The 14,199-nt window shown below is 41.6% G+C and overlaps 1 protein-coding gene across 4 annotated transcripts in view; it reads right to left on the bottom strand.

The window, feature by feature from the left end:
* The window catches only part of LOC149917107 (uncharacterized), a 51,021-nt gene extending 38,177 nt beyond the window's left edge, over nucleotides 1-12,844 (bottom strand). For 3 of the 4 annotated variants that reach the window (XM_090144627.1, XM_090144624.1, XM_090144626.1), the window contains exons 1-2: nucleotides 7,386-7,452; nucleotides 2,047-2,160 (exon numbers count right to left, since the gene is read on the bottom strand). In XM_090144627.1, coding sequence (XP_090000753.1) covers nucleotides 2,047-2,160; nucleotides 7,386-7,441 — 170 coding nt within the window. In that variant the 5' untranslated portion in view covers nucleotides 7,442-7,452. Of the gene's footprint in view, nucleotides 1-2,046; nucleotides 2,161-7,385; nucleotides 7,453-12,775 lie in introns of those variants that run through there. The other variant, XM_090144625.1, reaches the window with a different exon arrangement.
* Between the last annotated feature and the right edge of the window lie 1,355 nt (nucleotides 12,845-14,199).

Genomic DNA, 14,199 nt, shown 5'->3' on the forward strand with positions numbered 1-14,199 from the left:
GTGGCTGCCTGCAGCTGTACACCTTTTATCCACAGTGGGCCAGCAGCTGCTGTTCCCTCTGAGCTGCTGAAACAAACAGCTAAGGATTACCCTGCTGTAAGCACACACCCGCTGGTGAGGTCAGCTCGGCGTCACCCCAGGGTAAGAGAAGCACACGGCGGGACGTGGCACAGCCATAAAGGAGCATGGAAGGCAGGTGCAGAGGTCCCGTGGGGGTCTGTCGTGGGCTGATAGCATTTAAACAGCCATCAGTGCTCTGCTTTGATCACTTGAGCACAAAGGTGGCTTCCACGCCTTCCCCGCCGCACTCATTCCTAGCCCAGCACTGGGACCTGGAGAGTAATTCAGGCTGGAAATCTCCCTGTCACTTATCTCAGGATCCTATTGGAAAAGGCATCTGTCAAAATCTCATCTCTGGCTTATCGCCTCAGCATCGCTCACACTTTCCAGCTAAAGCAAATGGGGGAAGATTTAAAGTTGTGCCCTTGAAGTCGGCATCATTCTCATAAATGCCACCTGATCCCTATTAAAGCAGATTACAAGCATCCCCTTGAAATGTTATGATGCATTTACAGGGAGAACCACATGAAAAAAAAATACTGAGCCATAAGATTTTCCCTTATCATGCTCCAAATATCATTTCAAGGAAGCTGGGCAGTGCGAACGGTGCAAGCAAACCATCAAGGGCTTGGTCCAAAGCTCACAAGAGCATAAGAAAAAAAAAACCAAATGGATGCAGCAGGTCAGGGATGCACTCAGCTCCGAGGCAGATATCTCATGGTGTGTGTGACATCCCAGTCAGGTGCCAGCCGGAGTGCATTCCTCAGCCTTCCTTAGCTGAGGCTCTGGGAGGAGAGCCCTGGGCCCAGGGGTACAAAGGAAATAAGGAGCTGTTACGTCTGTTTATCACGAGAGGAGTTTTGATCGTTTAACGGCTGCAGTCGGTACGAGGAACAAACAGATCTTTCCTGGCTTCAGCCACATCCAAGGGGATTAATTTGTCACTCTTCAAAAACAAGTCATTGGAGGAATACCCTCTTTGATTCTTTATTCTCACACTAATTAGGAGTACACTAGATACACTTGGTATTTAAAAATTAGTAGAAATAAATCTGCCACCGATCTCAAGGGGGCACGAAGATCTGGCTGAGCGGGGTGAGACCCTTCAAACGACTCCTGCTGTGGGACAGCTCTGCCCTGCACAGCCGGAGCGCGGCTCCACGACAGGCACCAGCACAGCTCCGCTCCGCGCAGAGCCCGAGCGGTGCCCGTAGGCAGCGCTGTGTTACCCACGGCGCCGCGGGGAGCGCGCCCCCTGCTGGCCGGATGCAGGCATCGCAACCTGAGGGCTGGGAACAGCCGCCCTGTTCCGTCCCCTCAGAGCCGAGCACCATCCCACCTCACCTGCATCATCCCACCTTATCTGCACTAACCCAGCTCACCTGCATCACACCACCTCACCTGCACCAACCCACCTTACCTGCATCACACCACCTCACCTGCACCATCCCACTTCAAACCTCAAACCTGCACCATCCCACCTCACCTGCACCAACCCACCTCACCTGCACCATCCCACCTGACCTGCACCATCCCACCTGACCTGCACCAACCCACCTCACCTGAACCATCCCACCTCACCTGCATCATCCACCTCACCTGCACTAACCCACCTCACCTGCACCATCCCACTTCAAACCTCAAACCTGCACCATCCCACCTCACCTGCACCAACCCACCTCACCTGCACCATCCCACCTGACCTGCACTAACCTACCTCACCTGAACCATTCCACCTCACCTGCACCAACCCACCTCACACCTGCACCAACCCACCTCACCTACATCACACCACCTCACCTGCACTAACCCACCTCACTTGCACCAACCCACCTCACCAGCACCATCCCACCTCAAACCTCAAACCTGCATCATCCCACCTCACCTGCACTAACCCACATCACCTGCATCATCCCACCTCACCTGCATCACACCACCTCACATGCACGAACCCACCTCACCTGCACCAACCCGTGCACAGCTTACCTGCAGCTCCACAACGCCCTCCACTGTAAGCCCGGCTGGTTTCCTCGCTCTCTTCCAGCACACAGAGTGACGTCGTGCCGGAGACCCATGAGCGCCTCATCCTCTATTCTGTACCTCATTCAGAAAGAAAGAAAGAAAAAAAGATGACTGACCGAGCAGTTCTCCTCCAGAGGACAATTCCAACAGCCTTGAACCAAAACCCAGTTTTCCTGTCATGAGTTTTCAAATGAGAAACCCCCTTGGTGCTTCTCATGTCCATAAATCCCTCTCGTAAGCAATTCCTCTCACTGAGGACACCTGTTCCACAAAACAAACAAACAAACAAAAATCTAAACACAACTGAGTGTAAAAAGCAGATTTAATTTCAGAGTAGGCGTGGAATTTTTCACTTTCTAAAGATATTCAGTGTTAGTTAAAACGTATGCTACCCAAAGAGATATATACGATGCTGTTTATCAGGGGGGGATGATTAGCAGTGTTAAAATATACCTTTTCATTTTTTAAAATCAGTGCTTCCTACTGATGGGAAATAATTGTGCCACACAGAGTAATGTGTTCAAATGGATGTAAAAATTATAGATGAATGTGTATTATATACATATATATATATATATAAGCACAACACGCTGTACTCAAAAAATACACATCTATATGTTTTAATGGGAAATTTTCAAAACAAGACTTTTTAAGAAGCAAACCATAAAGGAAAACACACAATATGGAAATTCTCCATTTAAAATCTACCTAGCAGCCAGCAGCGCGTTGATTTGAAATGCTTTGCCTTTCTAACCGTTCCCCTCCTCCTAATAAGCACTGCATCCAATTTGTATGTTATTCGGATGAAATGGTTTAAGCAAGAGAAAATGAGTAGTTTGAAAAATAAAGGAAAGGTCTACAGAAGAAATGAAGTGCTATCATTGAAATCTTTATTTATATGAAAAGAAAGGGCTAAAACATTACCTCAGAATTCAAGATTACAACATCAGTGGGATATAAAGTAAATCCATTCTAGTAGTGAAACATCAGAAACCATAATCCTTTTTCAAAGACCTTTTGTTATTTTAATGTCTGACAAATTATGCTTTTTTAAAAGGAGCAAAACACTTAGATTTAAGAGGTTTCTTTTACTTCAGTAAAAGTAGTTTCACTATTTAAAAGTTTTAATTTTCTGTAACCAATAGTATTTACTATGCTGGCTAAGTATTAAGACAAGAGCAAGGTTATTTTAGCCTCAATAGCACCGAGCACAAAGTTGCTGCCAAAGACTTTTGCATCAAGTTGTTATGGCAACTCAGTGTTCCAAACAGTATTACGTTTAGTTTTTTGTTTTGTTAATTTGGTTACTTTTCCTTCCACTTTGTATGGTAAGTGTTACGAGATGTTGCACCAGTTGGGCTCGATGCCATGCCAGAAGGTCTCAAAATGTATTTAGAGCTTGTTTATGATGCAGCCAAAAATTCCAAGGTGATGTCCAAGGATCCTCATCACTGCCTTTGAGGGGAACCTCCTGACCTCAATATGAGCCCAGCAGTTGTGCCACAGTGCTCTTGGCACTAAGGAATAAGGGCAGATGAAACAAACTGTAATTCATGATGTATAATCACCACAGTTTAGTAAAGGAGAGAGAGGATGGATCAAAGAATGGAAAAAGAGACCTTCCAGTTCTGCATTCAGCATCTTTTTTTCATATGTTCATGTGGAAAAGCAATGAGAATAAGATCCTAATTTGTATTCTGGACTCTTCACATCACATGAAGAACTGGAAAAGTAAAATGGACTCCTGAGAGCTCGGCAAACATAGGGCAGGTTTGTCAGACACAGGAAATTTTTACAAGAAGTCCATTACAGATGCTATGACCCGGGCAGGGAAGAGACAGAATTGTGAGTTTAAAAAGAGCCGGACGAGAGCTCAGGATCACAGATTGTCACGTGCCATTCACAACAGAACAGCCCAGTGATGTCAGATCCAGCTCTGAAGGCCCTCGCTTCCTTAACCTAATCCTATTCCACGGCAAAGCCTCTGCCATCTCTAAATGCACCCTGAGCTGTGGCTCAATCCTGACTCCAGCACCTCTTGTCAGCACAGGCAGGGGAGCACTGGAGCTCAGCCCAAAGGCGGCAGAGGGTCGGCCACGAGCAGAGCAGTGCTTCCTGGGCTGACTCACATGCAGCCTCATCACGGTTCTGTTTCCCACTCGATATCTCACCTCTTTCCTCTCCTAGCTTTCCTGCTAACCTGTTTTTAAATAGAAATGTAGATGGAAATAAGCTGGAGATGCTGAAAAGAAAAACAATATACCAAAAAAAAAACAAACCAAAAGCTGGCACATATGCATGGCTGTAACAGATTTAAAGGTGACAAAAATCATTTCTTTTTACAGCCTGATGTTATTTTGACATTTTAAAGTGTTTTCTTTCAATACCTACACGATAGACATTTCCCTACAATACAAACAGAACACAAACCTTTGTTTACTAAATTCTGCCAAAGATTTCTTGCAGGAACTTGGGCAAATAACTTAATTTTCCAGATTCTCAGTCTGCTGTTTGGAAAAGGAGAACAATACTACTTCCTTGTTCTCATCCTTTGTCTTGTTCATTGAGATAGACACCACTCCAGGGAGTACACAATCACTAATTACCAACAACCAGCATAATAGCACCCTGATCTCTGGGACCTACCGCGACACAAAGAACTCATAATCATCACAAGTCTTTCGTATGAATACTAACATATGCTGAAAGTTAATTTAGAGTCTTTGAAAGAAAATAAAAGCCTGTTTTACCACTGCTGTCCTTTATACAGGCTTATACTTTCCAGGAAGCTTCTGCGTTTACATTTCTTCCTTACTCTTCTCAAAAGAGAAACAAAAGTGATAAAAGTCTCACTAAATAAAAGGAAGGTTTAGAATGGCCAGTCTTTTCCTTCCTACACGTTACTGTCACCCAGGAACGTGCAGCAAAGGATGTCTACATTATCATTTGGTTTCATAGAGATCTGCAGAGTTCTGCCAGCTGCTGGCCATATGCTTCATCCAAAAAGGAATCATCTGTGTTCTGTGTTGTCTGCACACCTCTGATCTGTTTATGTATTTTTCCTTGATTATGCTATAGTATAAACGCATCTAGCTTAACTGTTGTGATTAGGATCCAAATCCTTCAGTTTATCATTATTATTATCATCATCATTATTATTTTGTTGTTGTCCAAATGAAATTCCACTGCACTATGGGAAATTCATACAGCAAGGATGAAAATGGTAAGACAGCGTGTACATCTATGGAATTTCATTTACAGTTCTTATTTAGAGTGTTTTGTTTTTGTTGTTTTAATGAGCTGCTGGTATTTCAGAGCAGAATTTCCTGCTCAATTCGATGGTCGTGTCCAGAATCTCTGTCCACCGAGTGACTTGTGTGGTTTGCACCATGGAACCTCTGGCCATCACAAGGGTGGGATTGTGCTCCTTCACTCCTCTCACGAGAGGGAACTGTGGAGCAGAGAACGATGAGTGAATTGCTCACAGTAAGAGGAAATCGCTGACCTGGGAACTGAGTTCCAATTGCTCAACTCTCTGGCAGGAGCCAAACCGCAGGCTATTGTTTGCTATTGAAGCCTGTGGACACCCCCAGATACTCGAAGTCAGATTTTACGAGCAGATTTGCTACGCACGTACCCATGTTAAAATGATACAACTGTGTTTGACACCAAGGCAAGCTTTTATATTTCTAGGACGTGGTAAATCTTTACCACAAAAGCATTCTGAAGTGCCTTTTACATGGCAGGTTTATTTTTCAGCACGCAGGAACATCTCTCAGAGGCACAGATTTTTTTCTACAGCATTCAACTTAAACGTTCCCGCGTGGTAAAATGAAAGAGGAGGATCCATTGAAAGCAGCTCTCACTTCTCATTTAATTTACTACCTAATACTCAGCAGCCCAAGATTTATAACTTGGTACAGAACTGTCTACATGTTTCCCCTTGTGGGAGATAGCAGCAGATAACTATTAATAGACTTGCTTAGAAAGTTTATTTGAAGGAAGAACTTAAGTGTATTATTTTTCTTGGAGGTGTGAACAATGCTTAGTTAACTCTCCATGTAGAAGTATTATCAGATAGGTTCATGAGGATGCTAAGTGCATTAATATGAACCTCCAGAAAGGGCCTTCACTGCTATACACAGATAGAGCCAGCTGGTAAATAATGCACTCTCTGATATTGCAGAATATGTTGCTGTTTCCAAGTACAATAACATTAACACCTAATACACACCTCTTCTATCCTTTCTGCAACTCCTGTAAAATCAACAACAAAACCAGTCTGGAAGAGTCACACCTCTACATCTACTTTTTTTTTTTTTTTTTTTTTTTTTTTTTTTTTTTGAGGGAGTTGTTTTTTGTTTATATGGAAGCATCATCTCCTGCTATTTACAACCTCAAGTCCTTCAGCACTGGGTTAGTTAATAGGATCCAGACAATGAAGCTGGAGCAATAGCCTGTTTCAGTTTCACCAGAGAAGAAAAAGCTCGGTTTGATAAATGGTGAGGAGTATATTAGATGTAAAAAAAATTTCATTTTTAACAAACCTAGGTGTTACTGACAACCCAGGTAAATAACAAAATTCATTCCTTCAAAATATGTTTAATCTGACAGTATCCCATTAATTAAGTAGCAGTTTAGATTTTCCTCTTCCCCGCATGCAAAGCTTTAATGAAACATGGAAGCCACAAAAGAAATTTGTGTGTGTTTCACGGCAAGACGTGAGGAAGGATTCTCTGTTTAAATTCACAGACAGTAGCTATACAAATAACATTAATATTTGTCGGATGTATTATCTGCCTTTTTCCCTCACAGCATTACATTACTAAGGTAATAAGTACATGAGAATACATGATTTCTTGGCTACTGTATTGAACATGCACCTTTAAACAAAGTTAGACTTGGGAATTTATCCATATCTTTAAATGCTAATCTAACACTAATTAAAAGGCCAGTGAATATGCTTTGATGAATTCCAGCTCACAGAATATGACAAATGAATTCAGATGGCACGCTCGACTGTAGCAGAATTACAATATCAGAGCTGCAGAGAGCTGGGGGAAGCCAGGCAAGGCGCTCTGCACCGGCACTGGGGGCAGCTGGAGCTTCGTGGCTCACGGGGTGCTGCTGTCCTCATCCAGTGTGGCCAGCCACAACAGTTGTTCCTAATTGCATAGCTGCTTTCCAGGCTATGCTGAAACAAAAAATTTGTCTGTTTCTACATCCCAGCCTCCCTCTAGCATACACAGCCTCCCTGCTATTCGCTGTGAGGTGTCTCTTTCTACAGAAAAGACAACAGCTACCTTGCAGAAGAAAAGCCGAATCGTAGCGTTTCCTTCCTTTCACAACAGCAAGTCATCCCAAAGGCTTCTTCATGTCCTTAAAGCCTTTTGTTAGAGAAGTACACCGAGATCAGGTGAATACTTCTGAGCGAGACTGTGTCCAACATTTCCTGTAAACAATTACCTTGTTGGTTTTTAACTTAGAATCAGTACAAACTTCACATGCAGCTCGTAACACCATTTGGAAGTATTCCCTATGAATATACACATGCTTCTTTGAGCCCACTGCAGACCTCTTCAGAGGTATTCCTTGCACATATGTGAGAAGTTAACAAAATTGTACTTCACCTCCATCTTTCCCACGTGAGGAAAGAAAAAAAATTAATTGGGATAAATTCACAAGTTAAAGAAGTTGGGTTTTGGAAGAAGCCTTCTTAGACTTCATTCAAAAAGAAATTCAAAATACAGCTTTCCATCTACCTTTGATTACCTGCCTATATAAAACTACTGGTACCCCTAGTTCTATTAACTCATAGCAAATTCCCCACATATCTTTATCTCTTTTGCCCTTATAGAATCATAGAATCACTCATGTTGGAAAAGACCTTAAAGATCTTCGAGTCCAACCGCAACCAAACCAAATAACTCTAACAGCCCTCTGCTAAATCATATCTCTAGGCAAAAAATCCTTTGTGGCTGCTTTCAGTATACTGAACACAAGTGGGGCTGCTGCCCACCATTTGAGAAACCTGAAAGAAAGAAGATGAAGTCTACTTACTGTCTTGGGAAAAATAATCAGTAGCAGGCACCAACAAACTATGTTTGCCAAAGGAACTGGGTTGCTTGGTTTGGCCAGACTTAAAGAGCCAGGTTCAGAGAGCTAGTCTGGAAAAATAAAACAAAAGGAAACAAATCTCTAAGAGGAGAATTGTCCAGTGGGAAGAGGTAGAAGCAGCTACGATTGCTTTCACTGTAGTGAAAGCCTTTATTCTTCTAACAACTCAGGGCTCTGTCCACGAGCACTTTGAAAGAGTTGAGAGCTCAGGTGTTGGTTGAAGCCATATTCAAAGATATATTGCAGCCAGGAGAGGCTCCTGCATTGAACACTCTTTTGGAATGGAGGACACCTTTCCCACTGCTGGGGAAATATCCCAGCCATTGAGACACTGAATATCCTGAGCTTGATTCAATCCTCCCTAATTGTGTCACGTCAGTCTGTATAAATAATTACATTTCCACTGGATCAGAAAGAGCATGCCTGTACTTTGGGGTTAATGCACAAATACATTCACAGCCTCCCCAAGAGGCAGTGTCAAAGTTTGAGTGGCTTTATATATATCCTCTGGCAACAACAGAGATTGCAACTGAGCAGCGTCTTTTAAAAGATCAGTAGCATTTCACCAGTGGGTTCTGGGATGTCTCCCTGTGTTTAAAAGTCTGGCTCAAGGCATTTTTTCCAGGGTCTCACAGTGAAATGGTGCCAGTGCTGCATATTGAACTAATATCTTCTGAGGAACGTCCATCCAGACATTTGCAAAGAAGGCTTAGGGACTCTCAGAAGGTTTAATAGAGTGGACGCAGCTCTGTACTAATAGAGCTGCACAGATTTGGGATTGGAGCTAGCTGGTTGCTAGCCAGCATGGATTGTGAATAGTGTGATTACTTAGACTGGTCCAAAAAGAGCATGGAAAAGTATCCAGAGTCCCATCCCACACCATTAAACCAACACCAGGCTGCCCTTCTGGGGAAAAGAGAGATTTTCCAGATTGCTCTTTTCCCTTTGTGAGGGTGGATCTTATAATGAGTGCAGCCAAATTTCTAGATGAAGAAAATTCTCATTCTCACAAGTTCTGCTTGATCTTACTATCACAAACAGTGCGTACACCCCTAATATGCTCCTTGACTGCTGCTTCTGTGTTCCCCTGCTCTTCGATCAGAGATAAATAAAGCAAAGACAGCATGATGCCTGTTATCTAAAAAGATTCAGGTACAGTAAGTATCATAGCACAGTCACAGTGCTTGAAAATTGTATTTGCCTGGAAAAGACTTTTACTAACCTACTTGGATCACGCACAGAGGAAGTCCTAGGTCTAGGGGGAGAAAATAACTCTTAGTAACAGAATGTTTGAACATTCATACAGGATTAATTACTTGTTTTAATTTTTCTTTAATTTTAAATGATTGTTCTGTGAGCAAAAGTGAGAAATAAAGACTCTGATCTATGCCAGGCACTTAGTACGTGCAAATAATCTGCAAGTTTTTCCTATCATAAAGAACTTCAGTGTAGAAAACAAAGGCAAAGTAGACTGAAGTGATCCCTGGAGAAAACATGTGCAGCTCCACTTACATGAAAAGACCACTTGCTTCAATAGAGCTGTACACACTTATCCTCAGGATAAACTCACTTTTTAAAATGTATGATTAGATGGACATCTTTTTTTCAGTTGGCATGTATGTGATCTAAGCACTTACACTCCTTTTCTTCTAGTAAAAATCTATGCTTAAGTGATGAATTGCACTGCTGAGCAGTGCTGCAAATATCAAGTGAGGTACACTGACATTTGTAATGCCATTTAGCTCAATCTGAAATACTAGCCTGAAACAAATAAATTAAATAAGTAGAAATAAAAAAATAAATAAAACAAAGCTTCTATTCAGATTTGTACAGAAGATCTTTAGTCTATGGCACATCACACTAGCATATCAGCACCCTGAGGAGACAGCCCTTGAAATATCATCAAAATGGATAAGTTTCACAACAGATAATATGGAAAATGTCAATTTTCTAACAATTATTTCCAAAATCCTGCACGTGCCCTGGGTATGATCGTCATATCTAAATCTGCACTTAATATTTACTTATGACAGTAACTGAGTTGAAAGTACTCAGTCAGGGACAAGCATAAAACATGGAAGGCCTGAAGGTTATGAACAGCAGAAAGCAGGGACTTACAACAGATTGCTTGTGAATCACAAAGGTTGCTGCCAGGTTTACTGTATAAAAGTCAAGTGTCAGGTTGCCTGTTCTTGTTACGATTCATGTGAGATCAGGTCTCTATATTTTGTGAGTCAGACTCTCCATAGCCTCGGCCAACACTCCTAACTTGCTTACGCTTTTACTGGGGCAAGGGGAAAAAGTGTGTTTATGCTCATGCTTGGGCCCTTACAAGTCAGCACTGCTGGCTGAGGGTATTGCAAACAGCCAGTGCAATAGGAATGAACATTTGACTAAGCGGCAGTGAAAGTAAAATTGCTACCCGAGCCATATTTTGTTCACATCTCTGCAAGCAGTACATGTTCAGTCTACCCCAGAGGGAGCTCAGATATGACAAGCAGAAATTACAGTGTGGCTTTAATTTCCCCATTGCATGACCAGAGGGAGATAGTTTGAAAAGCCATTCAAGATTACAGAAATATTCTCCCTAAAATATACTTGCTGATGTCTCTGCTCCTATTGTCCAGGAGCTTCCTCCCCGCTTTTAAGCAAAGAAACTCTGATGATGAAGGTGTGTGTGCTTCCAAATGGCACTGAAAATTTGTCTTATGCGGTCTCCTTGCTTTTCATGTTGGTTCTTACCAGTCTATCCACAGTGCTAGTGACTTGGTACATGTACTCTGGTGTGAGGGTAAAGAAAGGGAAATGCCAGCTGCAATTAAACAACACAAAAACATTTCTGGGAAGGTCTTTTTCACTGCTACTAGTAGGCATGTTGAATTTTACAGAGCTCATGTGCTGAAGGACAAATAGTATCCAAACAGCCTTGAGTATTCAACATATCCCTGCACCTAGTTTAAGAAAGCATCACTTGGTATGCAAGGCATCTGTATTTGTTTGTTTTTTAATACACATAAATTATCTCAACATTGACAGCAGTGGATCTGGAAGCATTTCCACCTGTATTTCTGTTCCTTCAGCCTAATTTGCTCTCAATTACTTTTGTAATGATTCAGTGTACCCTTTTCCTTGCAAAGAAATCAGGTCTGGACATTAACAGCATTTTCTTATAGCTGTTAGTTAAAAACTCCATAATATTTTCCACTTCACCTTACTTAAGAGAATATTCTAAACGCTCTCAGACCAAGATGCAGAGATTTTATGGAGCCCTTTAATTCCAGTGGGAATTACATTGTGAGATTCTGAAATTACCCAATAGAAACTCTGGCAACATGCACATGCTAGAATCAGTGATATTAGTGCTGAAGAATGGAGCTCAGGTAAATGCAAGACAGCTAACACATAGGAGAGCTGTTTCAGTGCTACAGTAGGTTTAGCAGCACCAAACGTTGCAGTGCCTGCTTCATTTTCTCCACCTAACAGTTTCCCTCAGAGATTAAAGATTTATAAACCCTTCTCCACTCAGCATAGAAATAGGAGCTAATATCTGTTTCCCTTAACAAATGCAGGCACTCACTCCCAGCCTAGTATGCTTTCATTCAAATTTTGTCATCCTTATTTGTTCCAGTGTGACAAATTTTGAAGTAAGGGCACTGCTCTTTTTGACTGAGGGCAGCAGAAGGCTGGGAATACAATCCCCAGTGATTTTTCAGAGCCCTGTCTGTGGCTAAGCTGTGCCACTCACACAATGGAAGATTCTGGCAATGTATCCCTAGAGCATGAATGAACCAGAAAATAAAAAATTAAATACACCAAATCATTCCACCCTCCAATCACAATCAGATTTGACAATATCCAGCATTATCAACAGCTATCAAAACCCTGATTCCAAGAGAGCACTGTCAGACTAAGCATGGGGCTCCTGAGTGCAGCATACTTTGAGGTAACATCAGGACAAGCCACATATCCCTCCCTCTTTCCTCTTCTAGAAAGATCACCCTTCTAGTCTGACCTTCCATTTGTGCTGTCGCTCTCTTTGTTGGAGTCACATGCTGAACAGGAAGGGAAAAAGATTTAAAACCAAGACACCTTTTCCTTCAAAATGAGATTGAAAAGGAAACAGCAACTGCTAAGCACACCAGAGACAGGAAACAAAATCCCAACCCAAATGGCCAGCAGCCCACTGCAGGCTGTGATCTGACACAGGTGTGCAAAGCCAGAGTGGCATCAAGGTGTGTGTTGAGGTGGGAAAGACTTCTTAAGGTATGGGATGAAACAGCAGTCCCATGGAGCTCAGAAAAATGTGCTTTTCTGCAGTAGAGTGCACCCAAATCCCTTTTCTGAGATTCCTTTAAAAATTAAAGCAATCTGAATCAAAGCTTATTTTGAAATGTCTGTTTGAATAAACAAAGAGCAGCGCCAGAGAAGCAAAGGAAATAATTCTTAGCAACAAACCATCCTGTGATGTACATATTTCCACAAGAAAGGCCCCCTGCACTGCTATGGACATTTTCTAAATCTATTTCTATAAAGAGCAAAGTATTCAAAATTGGAAATATTCATCTGGCTGACTCACTTGTTTGCAGCTCATGTTCTCCATCAGCAGACAACAGAGGACAGCTTTTGCTAGCAGGCCACTCTCAATGTTCTCTTCATTAACTCTAGGAAAAATAAAAGCTCCATTCTCAATTCTTTGCGAGCTGAATCATGCACTGTGCCAACATGCCAATGTTCTTTGGATGTTTGGTTTACATTGGCATATTATATCCGGTTTTATTTACAGCTTTCTTGGAAATCTACAGTATTATAGAGAGAGCAGCCTGGGGAGTTGCTGACATACTCAGAACGTAACTGTGGAATAGGAATTTTAATAAATTATCTAGAAGAGGAATATATGTTAAAAAAACACTCCAGTTATACTGATTTATCACAAAATCATCACATTTATCATAGAAGAAGGCATCTTTTCCTCATCTAACAGAACAGGTCTGATTAATTCAAAGGACTATTAGTTTGGAGTTAACCAGCCTCCACTGGCTAACTAGTATTTCAGCATTAAGCACGATCCCACAGTCATCAGTCAACTCTCTAAACAGGACTTAAAATATCATAACATTCCTTCTGGCTAAGTGACTCTACAGACAGCATTATGTTTTAGTCAATATACCACAAGCAGCACATCTAGATATATTGATCATTTTAAGTAGCTCATCAAAAAGGATGATTAAAACTTCCTCTCTAAGAAGGCAGTTGGTTCTTATTTGTAACAATCCTTATTTTCCTGTCTAACTTTTCTCTTGCATCACGTGAAATTACACTCGGTTACAACAAAAATTAAGTTGTGAGAGGCCAGTTCAGTCCGAAACATAAAAGAGAAATAAAACTGCTCAATTCATTCTGTAATCACTTAATATTGATCTGAAGTCACTTCATCTGCAGTCAAGTCTAAGTGGGAAAATCCAAGAACAGTGAACTGTTTAAGTTAGGATGATTATTCATTAACTGACGCTTCTCTGTGAGTTGGAACCCAACCACCATTTTGGCTCGAGGCTGTCTTTCCAGCTTGCTTTTACTCAAACAGTGTCCATATTTATCAATTATAATCCAAGAATGAATTTGTTAAGAGCCATCATGTGCAGAACCCACACAGCTCATTTCATAACGAAAGTTAGATGCTAATAAATGAGAACGGCCAATTTCTATGCTTTTTAAGAAGTGTTATATTCTAAATCTGATTGTAAGCAAGGAAATAGCAAAAAACTTTCAACTTTGTTACCCATTTCTAAAGAAACCAGAAAAACAAGATTTGATGGTGAAATAAACACAGCTGTAGACAGATACAAAGCAATGCAGTCACTTTTAGACAATGATGACAAGTTTTCTTGAAAGAAATTGGTGCTTCCTTTAATTCTTCGGACATCTGGAACATTCACATCCAGTGTTTCTGTTTCTTGCCCTCTCAGCAGCTCAGATGGCAATGAGGTACCCAATTCCCATTGA

The sequence above is a fragment of the Phasianus colchicus genome, chromosome 8, assembly GCF_987193195.1.
Source record: "Phasianus colchicus chromosome 8, bPhaCol1.hap1.1, whole genome shotgun sequence".
Taxonomy (NCBI): domain Eukaryota; kingdom Metazoa; phylum Chordata; class Aves; order Galliformes; family Phasianidae; genus Phasianus; species Phasianus colchicus.